Source organism: Schistocerca cancellata, chromosome 6 (assembly GCF_023864275.1).
Source record: "Schistocerca cancellata isolate TAMUIC-IGC-003103 chromosome 6, iqSchCanc2.1, whole genome shotgun sequence".
Classification (NCBI taxonomy): Eukaryota; Metazoa; Arthropoda; class Insecta; order Orthoptera; family Acrididae; genus Schistocerca; species Schistocerca cancellata.
The window spans coordinates 181,396,839-181,412,087 of NC_064631.1; the positions used below are offsets into that span (position 1 = coordinate 181,396,839).

The 15,249-nt window shown below is 44.3% G+C and overlaps 1 protein-coding gene across 1 annotated transcript in view; it reads left to right on the forward strand.

The window, feature by feature from the left end:
* Nucleotides 1-15,249, forward strand: part of LOC126088104 (cytochrome P450 6k1-like) — a 196,790-nt gene that overhangs the window by 99,679 nt on the left and 81,862 nt on the right. Inside the window, exon 4 of the mRNA XM_049906200.1 lies at nt 7,949-8,211. Within this exon, the coding sequence (XP_049762157.1) occupies nt 7,949-8,211 (263 nt within the window). The remainder of the gene's footprint in view (nt 1-7,948; nt 8,212-15,249) is intronic.

The following is a 15,249-nucleotide window of genomic DNA, read 5'->3' on the forward strand; positions in this document are numbered from 1 at the left end:
CAGCGTGAAGTTGCTATAGTCACGAACACGCATATTTTGGCCTCTGTTGACCGCTGCACCGTAGCTTTGCGCGGCTTACTCACATGTTTCATTGAAAATGGGATGACGGACATTTATCAACAGGTGTACAAGTTCTCTGTCTGCCTCCTGGTACACCAGCATGGGGTCAACCACCCACTGACTGTCACTCATCTTAAGGCAGCTGGAGGCCATGCCCCGTTACCACATTCTCAGAGCTTGAGCCGCCCTAAGCTGCCTATTGTCGCTTCCCTTCGCCGCTCCCCAGCCGGCCACGGTCAATTCTCAATACTTCCCTGGGAAAAACGAGCCTCCAGTAAATCGACGCGTTTCCACAAAGTTTTCATGTCGTGTGAATTACTTTAAAACCATCACCCGACATTAATTATTTCAATATGTCCATACTATACCCTCTACAAGATGCATTGTGCCTTGTCAGTCATTTTTGTTCAGCCCTACTGTTCGCTCAACGTGAGTTAGGTGATCTTTAATAACTTCATGTAAGGGGCATAGTTCTTGCCATCTTACAACACAATACTCCGTGCCTCCTTTTCCACAGGCTGATCCATCTCTGGTGACATCTAGTGGTCAGTTCGACATCTTGTGGAGATGTCTGGATACTTTTGATTGATACTCTGTGTTTGGGTCGACAGTCTCACTTTATCCTGCGAGACAAGGACACCAACCAAATTCAATGTGAACGATCTGTGGTTCGTTCTATGAAATGTGAGGGGACTGTCAACTGGGAATCAGCCACAATAAAACGTGCGAGCGGCATTCGGAAAGTAAAGAACGTGTTTTCCTACAGAAATTTTTATTTATATAATTAAATGAAACTGTATTTTACGTACAATTTGAAACATGTACTTTTGTAGTAACGAAACTGACAGTAGCGCATAAGTCATCTGTTAGAATGTGAATGGCATGCGAGCGTGCATTTTATCTCGTCGCTTGTGTGCTTTGCCCTGCACTGAACTTCTCTGACTGCGATAAAATAAACTGTCAATAACCTTAAATCAAAAGCAAAACTGCATGAATCTACATAACACAAAAACTGAATCTGATGCACCACTATTGATATGAAATTGGCCCTGGTACTAAAACAATACTTGATCAGTTTGAAAATAATGGTCCCTGTGCTTAATGAGTGCTATCCCTGAAATAATAAAATCTCTTACCTTTATCTGCGCAATGGTGACATTCTTCAGAATGCTCTCTGTTAGTACACTAAGTACTGTAGTTAGCAAACAGCTGTTGTGCAAGGCTATTGCGTAGCTTACATTTTAATTAAATCGAATATGATTGAGACAATAACTTCTTGAGCAAAATCGTTAATCAAAAACGACGTGGATCTGGAAACTGGTACTGACTTGTGGTAAGTAACAATATGGTACTAACTTTAAAACTTGTATTTTGACTCTTTGAAAATTACTAACGCTAACAATGAACACGCCGGCCGCGGTGGTCTAGCGGTTCTAGGCACTTCAGTCCGGAACCGCGCGACTGCTACGGTCGCAGTTTCGTTTCCTGCCTCGGGCATGGATGTGTGTGATGTCCTTAGGTTAGTTAGGTTTCAGTAGTTCTAAGTTCTAGGGGACTGATGACCACAGATGTTAAGTCCCATAGTGCTCAGAACCATTTGAACCATTTGAACAATGAACACACAATAAACTGATTATATATTAACAATTAGCTTTACAGAATCATTGGGTGTGAGTGCTATACATTGACTCAGTCATTACATGAATTCGCGCATTGCATTGGTAACAAAACAACTTTCTTTACCTTAATTATGCCCAGTATGGTATCTTGCAAATAAAAAAGCATTACTGCTCGTAGCCAGTAAGTATATATCCAGCACACTCAGATACAACACGTCTTTACACTTGAGAGTCCTCCATACACCAGTGGCGGATAGAGAAAAACCTCAAGGAGGGGGCGCAAAAGATATCTTGAGCTACCTTTACTTTTACTGTAATAAAAAATAATCAGCACACATGCAAAGTTTGAGAAAGTTTTATTTAAACTGATTATACACGTATACAAGACAATCCCATCTTATGATATTAAAAAGTTACAATTGTGGTTCTCTTCCTTAAATGGGAACGAAGTCTTTCGCGACGACACTTATATGTAAAACATTCTCGGTTTTCTAGCCGCGTCAATTCGGCATAAAATCTCAAGCTTTCGACGATTACCTCCATCGTCATCGTCGGGAGCAGCTGACTGTCTTCACTGCTGCTTTGGTAGCCCTTTTTATAGCCCGTGGACGGCTTCTTATTGGTCGGCTTATGATTGGTCGGCGATTACGTACTGCTGTCGCAGACGGTGTCACTGTGTGCGTCGGTGGCGCCACCGCTTCCGTTGGATCGTAAACCTTGCAACGAACGTCTCTGCTGCTTCTCTGCATCAAGCGCTCGTTTCCATGCACAGCTCAGATGGTTCTTTTGGCTCATTCTTATTTCAACAGCCTCCTTAATAACAGAACCCCAGTACGTGGAGGCATGGGACAGAATTTTTGTTTCATCCAACAATATTTTATGTTTGTTCTTGAGGCTGTGCTCCGCAATTGCCGATTTCTCCAGTTCTCTATTTTTAATATGGCGTTGGTGTTCTGCACAGCGGTCGGAAACGGTACGAATGGTCTGACCTATATAATTGATTCCACACTCACAGGGGATATTATAAACTCCAGAGAACCTGAGGCTGAGATTGTCCTTAACAGGGCGCATCATCTCCTTAATTTTCGTAGGAGGACGAAAAATCGGTCTTATACCCCGTCTACGCAGGGCTCTTCCTATTTTTCTGAAAATAGCGCCACAAAAAGGAAGAACCGCAATCGGTGTTTCATCCTGTGAGTGTGCAGCATTTTCACGTTTCCTGTTTTTGGAGAACGCTGCCTTTATAACTTATGCACCGTAGTCGTTCTTTCGGAACACGTACTTCAGATGGTTAATCTCGGACCGTAACTGGTCCTCGTCAGAAACAGTTTTTGCTCTATATATTAACGTGTTCAAAACGGCTCTCTTCTGAGCAGGATGATGGAAACTCTGTGCATTTAGGAATACATCAGTATGCTTCGGCTTACGGTATACAGAGTGGCCAAGACGCCCGTCCGCCTGTCGTACTAAAACGTCTAAGAAAGGCAGCTCCCTTCCTTCTCCATCTCGACAGTGAATTGGATGTTCGAATGTATGCTGTTCATGTGTTCCATGAATTGTTCGAGAGCTTCTGCGCCGTGTGGCCAGATCATAAATGCATCGCCAACGTAACTATAAAATAAGGATGGACGGAGGGGAGCCGAAATTAATGCACGTTCCTCAAAATTCTCCATAAAAAAGTTAGCCAGTGATGGCGACAACGGAGAGCCCATCGCCATATCGTCCGTCATTTCATAAAATTTATTACCATACAAGAAGTTGGTGGTCGTCATCACGTGCCGGAACAACTTTGTAGTTTCAAGAGGAAAAAGATCCGCCAGCATTTCCAGAGTGTCCTCCACAGAAACTTTTGTGAACAGCGATACCACATCCAGGCTGACTAAAATGTCATTTGGACCAACTCTAACCTGTTTGATTTTCTCAATGAACATCTGGGAGTTTTTGATGTGATGTTCACACCAGCCGACTATAGGAGTCATCAACTTTGTCAGGTATTTGGCCAGCTTGTAAGTAGCAGAACCAGTTGCACTGACAATACGTCTCATGGGAACATTATCCTTGTAGATCTTCGGTAGTCCATACAACTTGGGCGATCTAGGAGCTCGGACTCTATTTTTTTTTTTTTTTAACATCGTCTGGCAGCCCGGAATTCTTCAGTAACTTCATTGTTTTTCTGCTGTACGTCAAAGTTGGGTCCCGTTTAAGACATTTATACGTACTGTCCTCCAACAGTGATGTCATTTTACTATGATATTCGGTAGTAATAAGGACCACGGTGTCATTTCCTTTGTCAGCTGGTAATATGGCAAGATTTTCATCTCTCCGAAGTAAATGGAGCCCTCCCTCTCCGCTCTACTGATATTAGATCTGGGAGGCTCAGCTGAGGCCAAAAAGCGACTGGTAACAAGTCTCACTTCGTCGGCGTCGCCCTGTGCAAGATGCCGCACCGCCTGTTCTACTCCACTGATAAAGGTTTGAATTTTGTTCCTACACCACGTACTATACCCATCGTGGTAAAAACTCTTGTCCTGTAGGCGTAGCGATGTTTTCACTGCGTGACTGACACTCTCGTCATCTTCAAAGTGTGTTCCCCGTAAATAATCTTTAAGCGACCCAAAGGGACGGAATTCAGATAATTGGCCTTTCTTTGAATCTTTTGGTCCGCTGTGACCATTCATGGAACCCATCGTGAGGACCTCTTTGAATATCCGAGAGTCTCGATCATTGGAGACGCAATTCCAATGCTGACCGACAACTGTAGTGCTAATTGTCGAGTTTTTTTGTTGTTGATGATGATGTTTGGTTTGTAGGAGGGGGGGGGGGTTGTGGTCATCAGCACCCGTGATGAGGACAATACAGACACCCAGATCACGGGCAGAGAAAATCCCCAACTCGGCCAGGAATCGAACCCGGGACCCCGTGATCCAGAGGCAGCAACACACGCCACTAGACCACGAGCTGCGGACGTCGAGTTTTGATGCAGCGATCGACACGAATAATGGCATCCGCACGATTCAGCATGTCTGGAGCAGTGGCTGTGACAGGACGACCAGAGCGTGGCTGATCATGGAGCTCAGTTTCTGCGTTTCCTGCGGCTGTAACTTTCTCTATCCATCACACATCTGTACTCCTATCAACTACAGCATCGCCATACAGTGCACACAAACGATTATGCATGTTCACCACACTTTCTTTTTCTGCACACAAGAATTCAATAACAGCACGCTGCTTGTAATGTGAGTCGTATGTAGACGCCATTTTGACGCTGTGCTATGGCTCTGCCATCAGCCAGAACGGTTCGAAACTTCACCGACGCACAGAACAAACATCGAATGTGAAGCACCAACAAGGGCCTTTATCTATGTACGTTAATGGTTTTTTTTAATTTGGGGCATTGCTACTGAACGACCCTCTTGTGGTCTGGCACTTGTGACTTACTATATTACTGAGTATGAATAATGAATAATGTCATTCGCATCATTATTCATCGAGGTTTGAGTTGAGCTTTCCAAACCTGTTCCTCGTCCTTGAAAATTTAATTACACATAGCAAATAGTCAAATGAAATTCACTACAGCTTCATGAAAATGCACGAGGTTTTTTTCATTATATTACCTCTCAAATGTCATACAAATTAAATAATGTGACTAGTGAAGAAAAGATATACACTACTGGCCATTAAAATTGCTACACCACGAAGATGACGTGCTACAGACGCGAAATTTAACCAACAAGAAGAAGATTCTGTGATATGCAAATGATTAGCTTTTCAGAGCATTCACACAAGGTTGGCGCCGGATGCGACACCTACAACGTGCTGATATGAGGAAAGTTTCCAACCGATTTCTCATACACAAAGAGCAGTTGACCGGCGTTGCCTGGTGAAACGTTGTTGTGATGCCTCGTGTAAGGAGGAGAAATGCGTACCATCACGTTTTCGACTTTGATAAAGGTCGGATTGTAGCCTATCGCGATAGCGGTTTATCGTATCGCGATATTGCTGCTCGCGTTGGTCGAGATCCAATGAATGTTAGCAGAATAAGTAATCGGTGGGTTCAGGAAGGTAATACGGAACGCCGTGCTGGATCCCAACGGCCTCGTATCACTAGCAGTCGAGATGACAGGCATACTATCCGCACGGCTGTAACGGGTCGTGCAGCCACGTCTCGATCCCTGAATCAGCAGATGGGGACGTTTGCAAGACAACAACCATTTGCACGAACAGTTCGACGACGTTTGCAGCAGCATGGACTATCAGCTCGGAGACCATGGCTGCGGCTACCCTGGCGCTGCATCACAGACAGGAGCGACTGCGATGGTGTACTCAACGACGAACCTTGGTGCACGAATGGCAAAACGTCATTTTTTCGGATGAATCCAGGTTCTGTTTACAGCATCAGGATGGTCGCATCGGTGTTTGGCGATATCGCGGTGAACGCACATTGGAAGCGTGTATTCGTCATCGCCATACTGGCGTATCACCCGGCGTGATGGCATGGGGTGTCATTGGTTACACGTCTCGATCACGTCTTGTTCGCAATGACGGCACTTTGAACAGTGGACGTTACATTTCATATGTGTTACGACTCGTGGCTCTACCCTTCATTCGATCCCTGCTAAACCCTACGTTTCAGCAGGATAATGCACGACCGCATGTTGCAGGTCCTGTACGGGCCTTTCTGGATACAGAAAATGTTCGGCTGCTGCCCTGGCCAGCATATTCTCCAGATATCTCACCAATTGAAAACTTCTGGTTAATGGTGGCCGAGCAACTGGTTCGTCACAATACGTCAGTCACTACTCTTGATGAACTGTGGTATCGTGTTTAAGCTGCATAGGCAGCTGTACCTGTACAAGTCATCCAAGCTCTGTTTGTCTCAATGCCCAGTCGTATCAAGGCCGTTATTTCGGCCAGAGGTGGTTGTTCTGGGTACTGATTTCTCAGGATCTATGCACCCAAATTGCGTGAAAATGTAATCACACGTCAGTTGTAGTATAATATATTTGTCCAATGAATGCCCGTTTATCATCTTCTTGGTGTAGCTATTTTAATGGCCAGTAGTGTAGATTAAAAAGAAAGTAGAAGCAGAATTCGCACCAACGCCTCGATCACAATCCGCTTGCAAAGCGCGAACGCTGACCGTTTCTTTTTTCTTCTCATTTTGTTCGTTAACGTTCATTGTATTTGTTCGGGACGGGCGTACCATGACACATGTTCAAGTTCATCGTTGATCCAAGCACTCAGTTTATTATTATTATTATTATTATTATTATTATTACAGAGGGCAGCTAATCCCCTCACCGAACACGCTGAGTTACCGTGCCGGCATAAATGTTAATTAATGCCTTAATAAATGTGCACTTAAGCCTCATAAATTGCGTGTCATGTGGAGGAGGAGGAAATTAGTGTTTAACGTCCCGTCGAAACGAGGTCATTAGAGGAGGAGCACAAGCTCGGATTATGGAAGGATAGGGAAGGAAATCGGCAGTGCCCTTTCCAAGGAACCATCCCAGCGTTTGCCTGAAGCGATACGGGGAAATTACAGAAAACCTAGATCAGGATGGCCGGACGCTGGTTTGAACCATTGTCCTCCCGAATGCGAGTCCAGTGTGCTAACCACTGCGCCACCTCGCTCGGTATTTACTCAAATTAACCCTTACTCGAGAAAACAGAAAAAGCAAAATTGTCGCGTTGTCAATACATCAGTTACGTAATAGACGCGTAAAACTTCTCTTGCTATTTTCTCGGAATTGCTAGAGTAGTGCGCATTACTGCTTGCACATTACGTTGTTTTAATGGCCCACAAAAGGCGTACAAAGTAAATCTGTGATGCCAACGTCGTGGCCTTCCCTTGTCAGGCGGTGTGCTCTTTTCACACCCTCCAGCTTTTTCTGCGGTGCGTTTCTACCTCCGTAACTAAGAGAGGTTTCCCTCCAGCTTTCCCTTTTGCATAGTTACAAATCGAATTATCGACCACATACACCGACCAGTAAAGTGTACGAGTGACACAAAGTTTATGTGCTACAGCTCCAGCACGATCCCGGGGACTGGGTGTTTGTGTTGTCCCCATCATTTCATCATCATCATTCGTGAACGTAGCTAAAATTGGAAAGCGCAAAGATTGGGACATTGTACGGGCGCTGATAACCGCGCAGTTGAGCGCCCCACAAACCAAGCATCATCATCCAGCACGATTTCGAGATTCTTTTTTGCCGAACTTTCTGATTAACTGCGAGCAGTGCTGAATGTAATACCTGCTGTACTGACAGACGCTCCAGGACTGCGGCCGCGAAATGGCGGAGGTGCTGGAGAGCACGGCAGACCGCGGGCAGGTGGTCGAGATGCGCGAGCTGGTGGCCAGGTACTCCACTGACGTCATCGCGTCCGTCGCCTTCGGCATCGAGGTCGACTGCCAGCGAGAGCCGGACAACGAGTTCCGCCAGTGGGGGCGCAAGATCTTCCAGCCGTCCCTCCAGGCCGGAATCAACTTCATGCTTGCCGTCGTCAGCCCGACGCTGGGGAAACTTCTGAAGTGAGTGTCGCTGGCATATATCTAAGGTTCCGCTCATGATTATCATCAACACGTCGCCATCATCGTCATCGCCATCGCCGTCGTCATCATCATCATCATCATCGTCATCATCATCATCATCATCGTCGTCGTCGTCGTCATCGTCGTTGTCGACATCATCGTCATCGTCATCACCATAGTCGTTGTCGTCATCATCATTATCGTCGTCGTCGTCTTCATCATCCTCATAATCATCATCGTCGTCGTCGTCGTCATCATCGTCATCATCATCACCATCATCATCGTCATCCTCGTTATAATCATATTAGGTGAGTGTATAACTCGACAACACATTTCACTCAATGGAAAAGAGGCACAGCCTGACCCACAATCACCAGGTCATTACTGATTAACTAGCATCTTATTCACTGCATTCAAAGCCCTGGAATATGTTTAGCATCAACAGACTGAACACTTGTTGTTGTTATCTTCTGTCCGAAGACTGGTTTGATGCAGCTGCCCACGCTACTGTACCCCCTGTAAGCCTTTTCATCTCCGAATAACTACTGCATCTAATATCCTTCTGTATCTGCTTATGTATTGATCCCTTGATCACACTTTTACACTTTTTACCCCCCTCCCCTCCCTCCCCCGAAACTTCCCTCTAATATCAAACTGACGATTCTTTCATGCTTCGAAATGTGCCCTGTCAGCCAATTCCTTCTTCAAGTCAAGTTTTACCATAAAATTCTTTTCTCCCAAGTCCATTTAGTACCTCCACGTTAATTAAACTATATACCCATCCATTATTCAAAATTCTTCTGTAACGCCATATCTCTAAAGCGGCTGTTCTCGTCTCATCTGAACTGCTAATGGTCCACTTTTCACTTCCGTAAAAGCTAATCTCCAGCAGAATATGTTCAGTAATGATTTCCGGACACTTAAATTCGTATCTTATGTTAACAGTTCCCCTTTTTCAGAAATGCTTTTCTTGCTATAATCAGTCCTTATGATGTTATTTTGCTACCCAAATAGTGACATTCATCTTCCACTTTTACTATGTCATTTCCTGCTCTTCCAAGACGTTTGCTCTCTCACACAGAATTACAATATCATCGGCAAACTCACGTTTGTACTTATTCTCTGTTAACTTTGATTTCTTCTCGAATTTATGTTATTTACTTTAGCGCTTCCTACCTGTAAAAGTTATCAATAACCTTTCACTATTTGTATTTTACCCCTGCTACCTTCAAAATCTCAAAGAATGCATCCTGTCAACACTGTCAGAAGATTCCTCTAAATCTACAGGAGGTACATTTAGGTATTAAGTGCACATCCCGGACTAAAAATGATATTGAAAAGTGGAAGTAATCGAGAGAGTTATCTTTACTGACGTCATCATCCTTATCACCGACAAGCCGCAGCCTCTTTCCGCACTCTCCCTTATCTGCCTCTCCCTTCCCCCTATCTCCGACAAATTACAGCAAAGAACCAATCAAAACATTCAAGATGGTAGGAATAGCCGAATTACATTAGTGAGAAATTAAAAACCCTCTCCCACTCCCCTCCCTACCGCCATTTCCAACCAATCACAGTGAAGTCTTAAAAAGGAACAAACCAATCAAAAAACAAAGATGTCAAAAATAGGCCTCCTCCTCATCTTCACCCAGTCACAGCGAAGTATTAAAATGACGTGGAAAAATGGTGTCAATTTAAAATTGTGTGCACATACCTAACTCTGGCATAATACTATCACAATTAAAGCAGTAAGCCATTTTGACATTGTAGTGACTGACTGGAGAATAGCTGAATTAATGTAATTTAATGACGTCATGAGATTTTCTGTAAGAACTCCAATGTACGACTGCCTCCCATTGCTATTTAGAGTTTTTTACATCTTTTCTTTTCCTATTTTCTCCCGAGTATTCCTCAAATACCTGCTTTTCAAGATCGTCAGTCAAACAAGCACATAAACACACTAAAGTCTCATGTTAAACAATTAGCCCAGTGCTATATTTAAACAAATACCCCGATATAACAGTTAAACAAATAGCACAGTGTGTCATTTCAACAAATACATACATATCCCACGTCAAAAATATAGTACACTGCGACAAAAAAGTATCAGGTCAACAAGAAAATTACCCGAGAATTATCAGTGTGTTAAAAAATAGTGACAGCACCATAAGTTTGCCTTAGAGGAGTATGACGTTGCAGGGTTATACACTGAAGATCCAAAGAAACTGGTGCACCTGCCTAATATCGTGTAGCGCCCCGCGAGCACGCAGAATTGCCACAACTCGAAGTGGCATGGACTCGACACATTTCTGAAGTAGTGCTGGACGAAATTGACACCACGAACCGTGCTGGGCTGTCCATAAATCCGTAAGAGTACGAGGGGTGCTCAGTGGACATGAATGGATGCAGGTGATCAGACAGGATGCTTACGTAATTTTCACCTGTCAGAATCGAATCTAGACCTATCTGGGATCCCGTATCACTTCAACTCCACATGCCCCACGCCATTACAGAGCCTCCACCTGCTTGAACAGTCCCCTGCTGACATGCAGGGTCCATGGATTCATGAGGTTGTCTCCATACCCGCACACATCCATCCGCTCAATACGATCTGAAACGAGACTCGTCCGACCAGGCAATATGTTTAAAGTCATCGGCTGCGAAAGTCCAAATCGACTGTGTTTCGTTGAATGGTTTGCACGCTGACACTTGTTGATGGTCCGGCATCGAAATATGCAGCAATTTTAGGAGGGGCTGCGCATCTGTCACGTTGAACGATTCTCTTCAGTCGTTGTTGGCCCCGTTCTTGTAGGATCTTTTTCCGCACGCGGTGATGTCGGAGATTTGATGTTTTGCCGGATTCCTGATATTCACGGTACACTCTTGAAATGGTCGTACGGGAAAATACCCACTTCATCGCTACCTCGGAGGTGCTGTGTCCCATTGCTCGTGCGTCGACTGTAACACCACGTTTAAACTCACTTAAATCTTGATAACCTGCCATTGTAGCAGCAGTAACCGACCTAAAAACTGCGGCAGACACTTGTCTTATATAGGCGTTGCCGACCGCAGCGTCCTATTCTGCCTGCATTTGAATACGCATGCCTATAACAGTTCCTTTGGCGCTTCAGTGTATATATTTTATGACACGTCCCTAGTTCCTAAGAATATACGCAGTATGAGTCATTATTAAAATCATTCCATCACAAGTGGGCAATCATCTGTCAGAGTACTGTCCCTTTCTTACTTTTCTAAAACTCATTCCATAACTATTAAATTGGTGGGTTCGTATGATTTCTACATGGAGTTGTAACATATTATATATACATAGGGGAAGAAAAAATCCAATCTGTTCTCCTACATTATCATTGGAAAACAACAGTTACCATAAAATACCTAGAATTAACAGACCTAAAAGAAGAAGCAGATGTCAGGCTGTGAGAAATGCAAATCATACGCAAAAAAAATGCCCAACAAAACGCCTATTAGACTTATTTTTCTTATGAGTATTTTCTCATTGGCCTCAGGCCCTTAACAGATTGTATTAATAAAAGAGCAGAGATTTTTATCACAGTATGGCGAGAATGTTACAGGAATTCTCAACGGCAACAACGACCTACAGTTGTAGATTCTATGAGGGAGGCCTTACGCATCATGGACAGGTATTCACTGGTGAGAAAAATGATGCGGGAGGATACGTTGTGGACAATAAGTAACCATGCAGTTCTTAATTTGCCGTTTTAAAGTCATGGAAGTTATAAGACATGCTGGAAGTCATCCCCTTGAACTTGAAGACACAGTTGCACACGTTTCTGCAACTTCTTGAAGACATTGTACAGAACATAGGGAGTGATGTTCCGAATGTGATGTATCAGTGCAGCTTGGAGTTCTTGTATGGTGTGCGGATTGCGTTCATAGGCCCTTCTCTTCGACGTACCCCGTAGAAAGTAATCAGGTGGAGGCAAGTCAGGTGAATGCGGTGGCCAGAGGCCTCGAGAGATGATACGTCACCGAAGATGCCCTTTAAAAAGTTCATCGCCTTGTGGGCGGTACGTGCAGTCGCCCCATCCTATTGGAACCAGGCATTCTCAATTTAGTCCTTATTCAGTTCACCTAGGAAGGGCTTCGGAATGCAGGGGCAGTCCGTTCTGCTTTTATGGTGCCCTGAAAGAAGATCAGCCCAATGATGCGTTTACGAGTCACGGAGCAGCAAACACCAAACTTTTGATCATGCAGTGGGGACACAAATTCATGCGGATTCTCTGTAGTCCACACACGACTATCCTGGCTATTCATGTAAACGGAGAGGTGAAAGCATGCCCCATCCGTGAAAAACGTCGTGTCAGGGATCATTTCACCATTGTCCTGCAGGAAGGACAGAAACCAGATGCAAAAGTTCACACGCGCCAGGTGATTGCTGTCTCTCAGTTCATGCACGACCGACATTTTGCAGGGATACATGGAGAGCGACTTCTGAAGAATTTTGTGAGCGGACTCAGGGTCACGTGGGCCTGCTGAGCTAGTCGTCTAACCTTGCACCTGCGCCATCTTCTGTTCAGATCTGGATGTGGATGGCCTGCCTAAATTTGGAACATTATGCACGCGTTCGGTCTTTCTAAACTTGGTGATGAGCTTCCGTACAGCATTGCGGTTAGGCATCTTCACTCCTGGGAACTATGCTGCAAATGCAGCTTCTACTGCTGAGGTAAACTTGTCTCCACTGCGGAACACATGCTCCACAAGAAACAATCTTTGTTCAATCGTCAGCATGATGACCTGGATGACAATGCTATCACACAAGACGTTGGGGCCGGCCTGAGTGGCCGAGCGGTTCTAGGCCCTACAGTCTGGAACCGCGCGACCGCTACGGTCGCAGGTTCGAATCCTGCCTCGGGATTGGATGTGTGTGATGTCGTTAGGTTAGTTAGGTTTAAGTAGTTCTAAGTTCTAGGGGACTGATGACCTCAGCAGTTAAGTCCCATAGTGCTCAGAGCCATTTCAACCATTTTGAGCAAGACGTTGGTCTTCAATCAAACAAGACCTGTGAACAAATCCAAATACCAGGCCGAATATGGTTCAAATATGTTAAACAATAGAAAATGTTGTATTAATAATTGACAATCATCTCAGTCACTACTTAGGACACCACAACATGGCACTGCATAGTTACTTTCTGAACATCCAGTACGTGGAGGTGACAATAGTAATGGGATACCTCTTAATGAACCATGGACCTTGCCGTTGGTGGGGAGGCTTACGTGCCTCAGCGATACAGATGGCCGTACCGTAGGTGCAACCACAACGAAGGGGTATCTGTTGAGAGGCCAGACAAACATGTGGTTCCTGAAGAGGGGCAGCAGCCTTTTCAGTAGTTGCAGGGGCAACAGTCTGGATGATTGACTGATCTGGCCTTGTAACATTAACCAAAACGGCCTTGCTGTGCAGGTACTGCGAACGGCTGAAAGCAAGGGGAAACTACGGCCGTAATTTTTCCCGAGGCATGCAGCTCTACTGTATGATTAAATGATGATGGCGTCCTCTTGGGTAAAATATTCCGGAGGTAAAATAGTCCCCCATTCGGATCTCCGGGCGGGGACTACTCAGGAGGACGTCGTTATCAGGAGAAAGAAAACTGACGTTCTACGGATCGGAGCGTGGAATGTCAGATCCCTTAATCGGGCAGGTAGGTTAGAAAATTTAAAAAGGGAAATGGATAGATTAAAGTTAGATATAGTGGGAATTAGTGAAGTTCGGTGGCAGGAGGAACAAGACTTTTGGTCAGGTGATTACAGGGTTATAAATACAAAATCAAATAGGGGTAATGCAGGAGTAGGTTTAATAATGAATAAAAAAATAGGAGTGCGGGTTAGCTACTACAAACAGCATAGTGAACGCATTATTGTGACCAAGATAGACACAAAGCCCATGCCTACTACAGTAGTACAAGTTTATATGCCAACTACCTCTGCAGATGATGAAGAAATAGATGAAATGTATGACGAGATAAAAGAAATTATTCAGGTAGTGAAGGGAGACGAAAATTTAATAGTCATGGGTGACTGGAATTCGTCAGTAGGAAAAGGGAGAGAAGGAAACATAGTAGGTGAATATGGATTGGGGGGAAGGAATGAAAGAGGAAGCCGCCTTGTAGAATTTTGCACAGAGCATAACTTGATCATAGCCAACACTTGGTTCAAGAATCATAAAAGAAGGTTGTGTACCTGGAAGAATCCTGGAGATACTAAAAGGTATCAGATAGATTATATAATGGTAAGACAGAGATTTAGGAACCAGGTTTTAAATTGTAAGACATTTCCTGGGGCAGATGTGGATTCTGACCACAATCTATTGGTTATGAACTGCAGATTGAAACTGAAGAAACTGCAAAAAGGTGGGAATTTAAGGAGATGGGACCTGGATAAACTGAAAGAACCAGAGGTTGTAGAGAGTTTCAGGGAGAGCATAAGGGAACAATTGACAGGAATGGGGGAAAGAAATACAGTAGAAGAAGAATGGGTAGCTCTGAGGGATGAAGTAGTGAAGGCAGCAGAGGATCAAGTAGGTAAAAAGACGAGGGCTAATAGAAATCCTTGGGTAACAGAAGAAATATTGAATTTAATTGATGAAAGGAGAAAATATAAAAATGCAGTAAATGAAGCAGGCAAAAAGGAATACAAACGTCTCAAAAATGAAATCGACAGGAAGTGCAAAATGGCTGAGCAGGGATGGCTAGAGGACAAATGTAAGGATGTAGAGGCTAGTCTCTCTAGGGGTAAGATAGATACTGCCTACAGGAAAATTAAAGAGACCTTTGGAGAGAAGAGAACCACTTGTATGAATATCAAGAGCTCAGATGGCAACCCAGTTCTAAGCAAAGAAGGGAAGGCAGAAAGGTGGAAGGAGTATATAGAGGGTTTATACACGGGCGATGTACTTGAGGACAATATTATGGAAATGGAAGAGGATGTAGATGAAGACGAAATGGGAGATATGATACTGCGTGAAGAGTTTGACAGAGCACTGAAAGACCTGAGTCGAAAC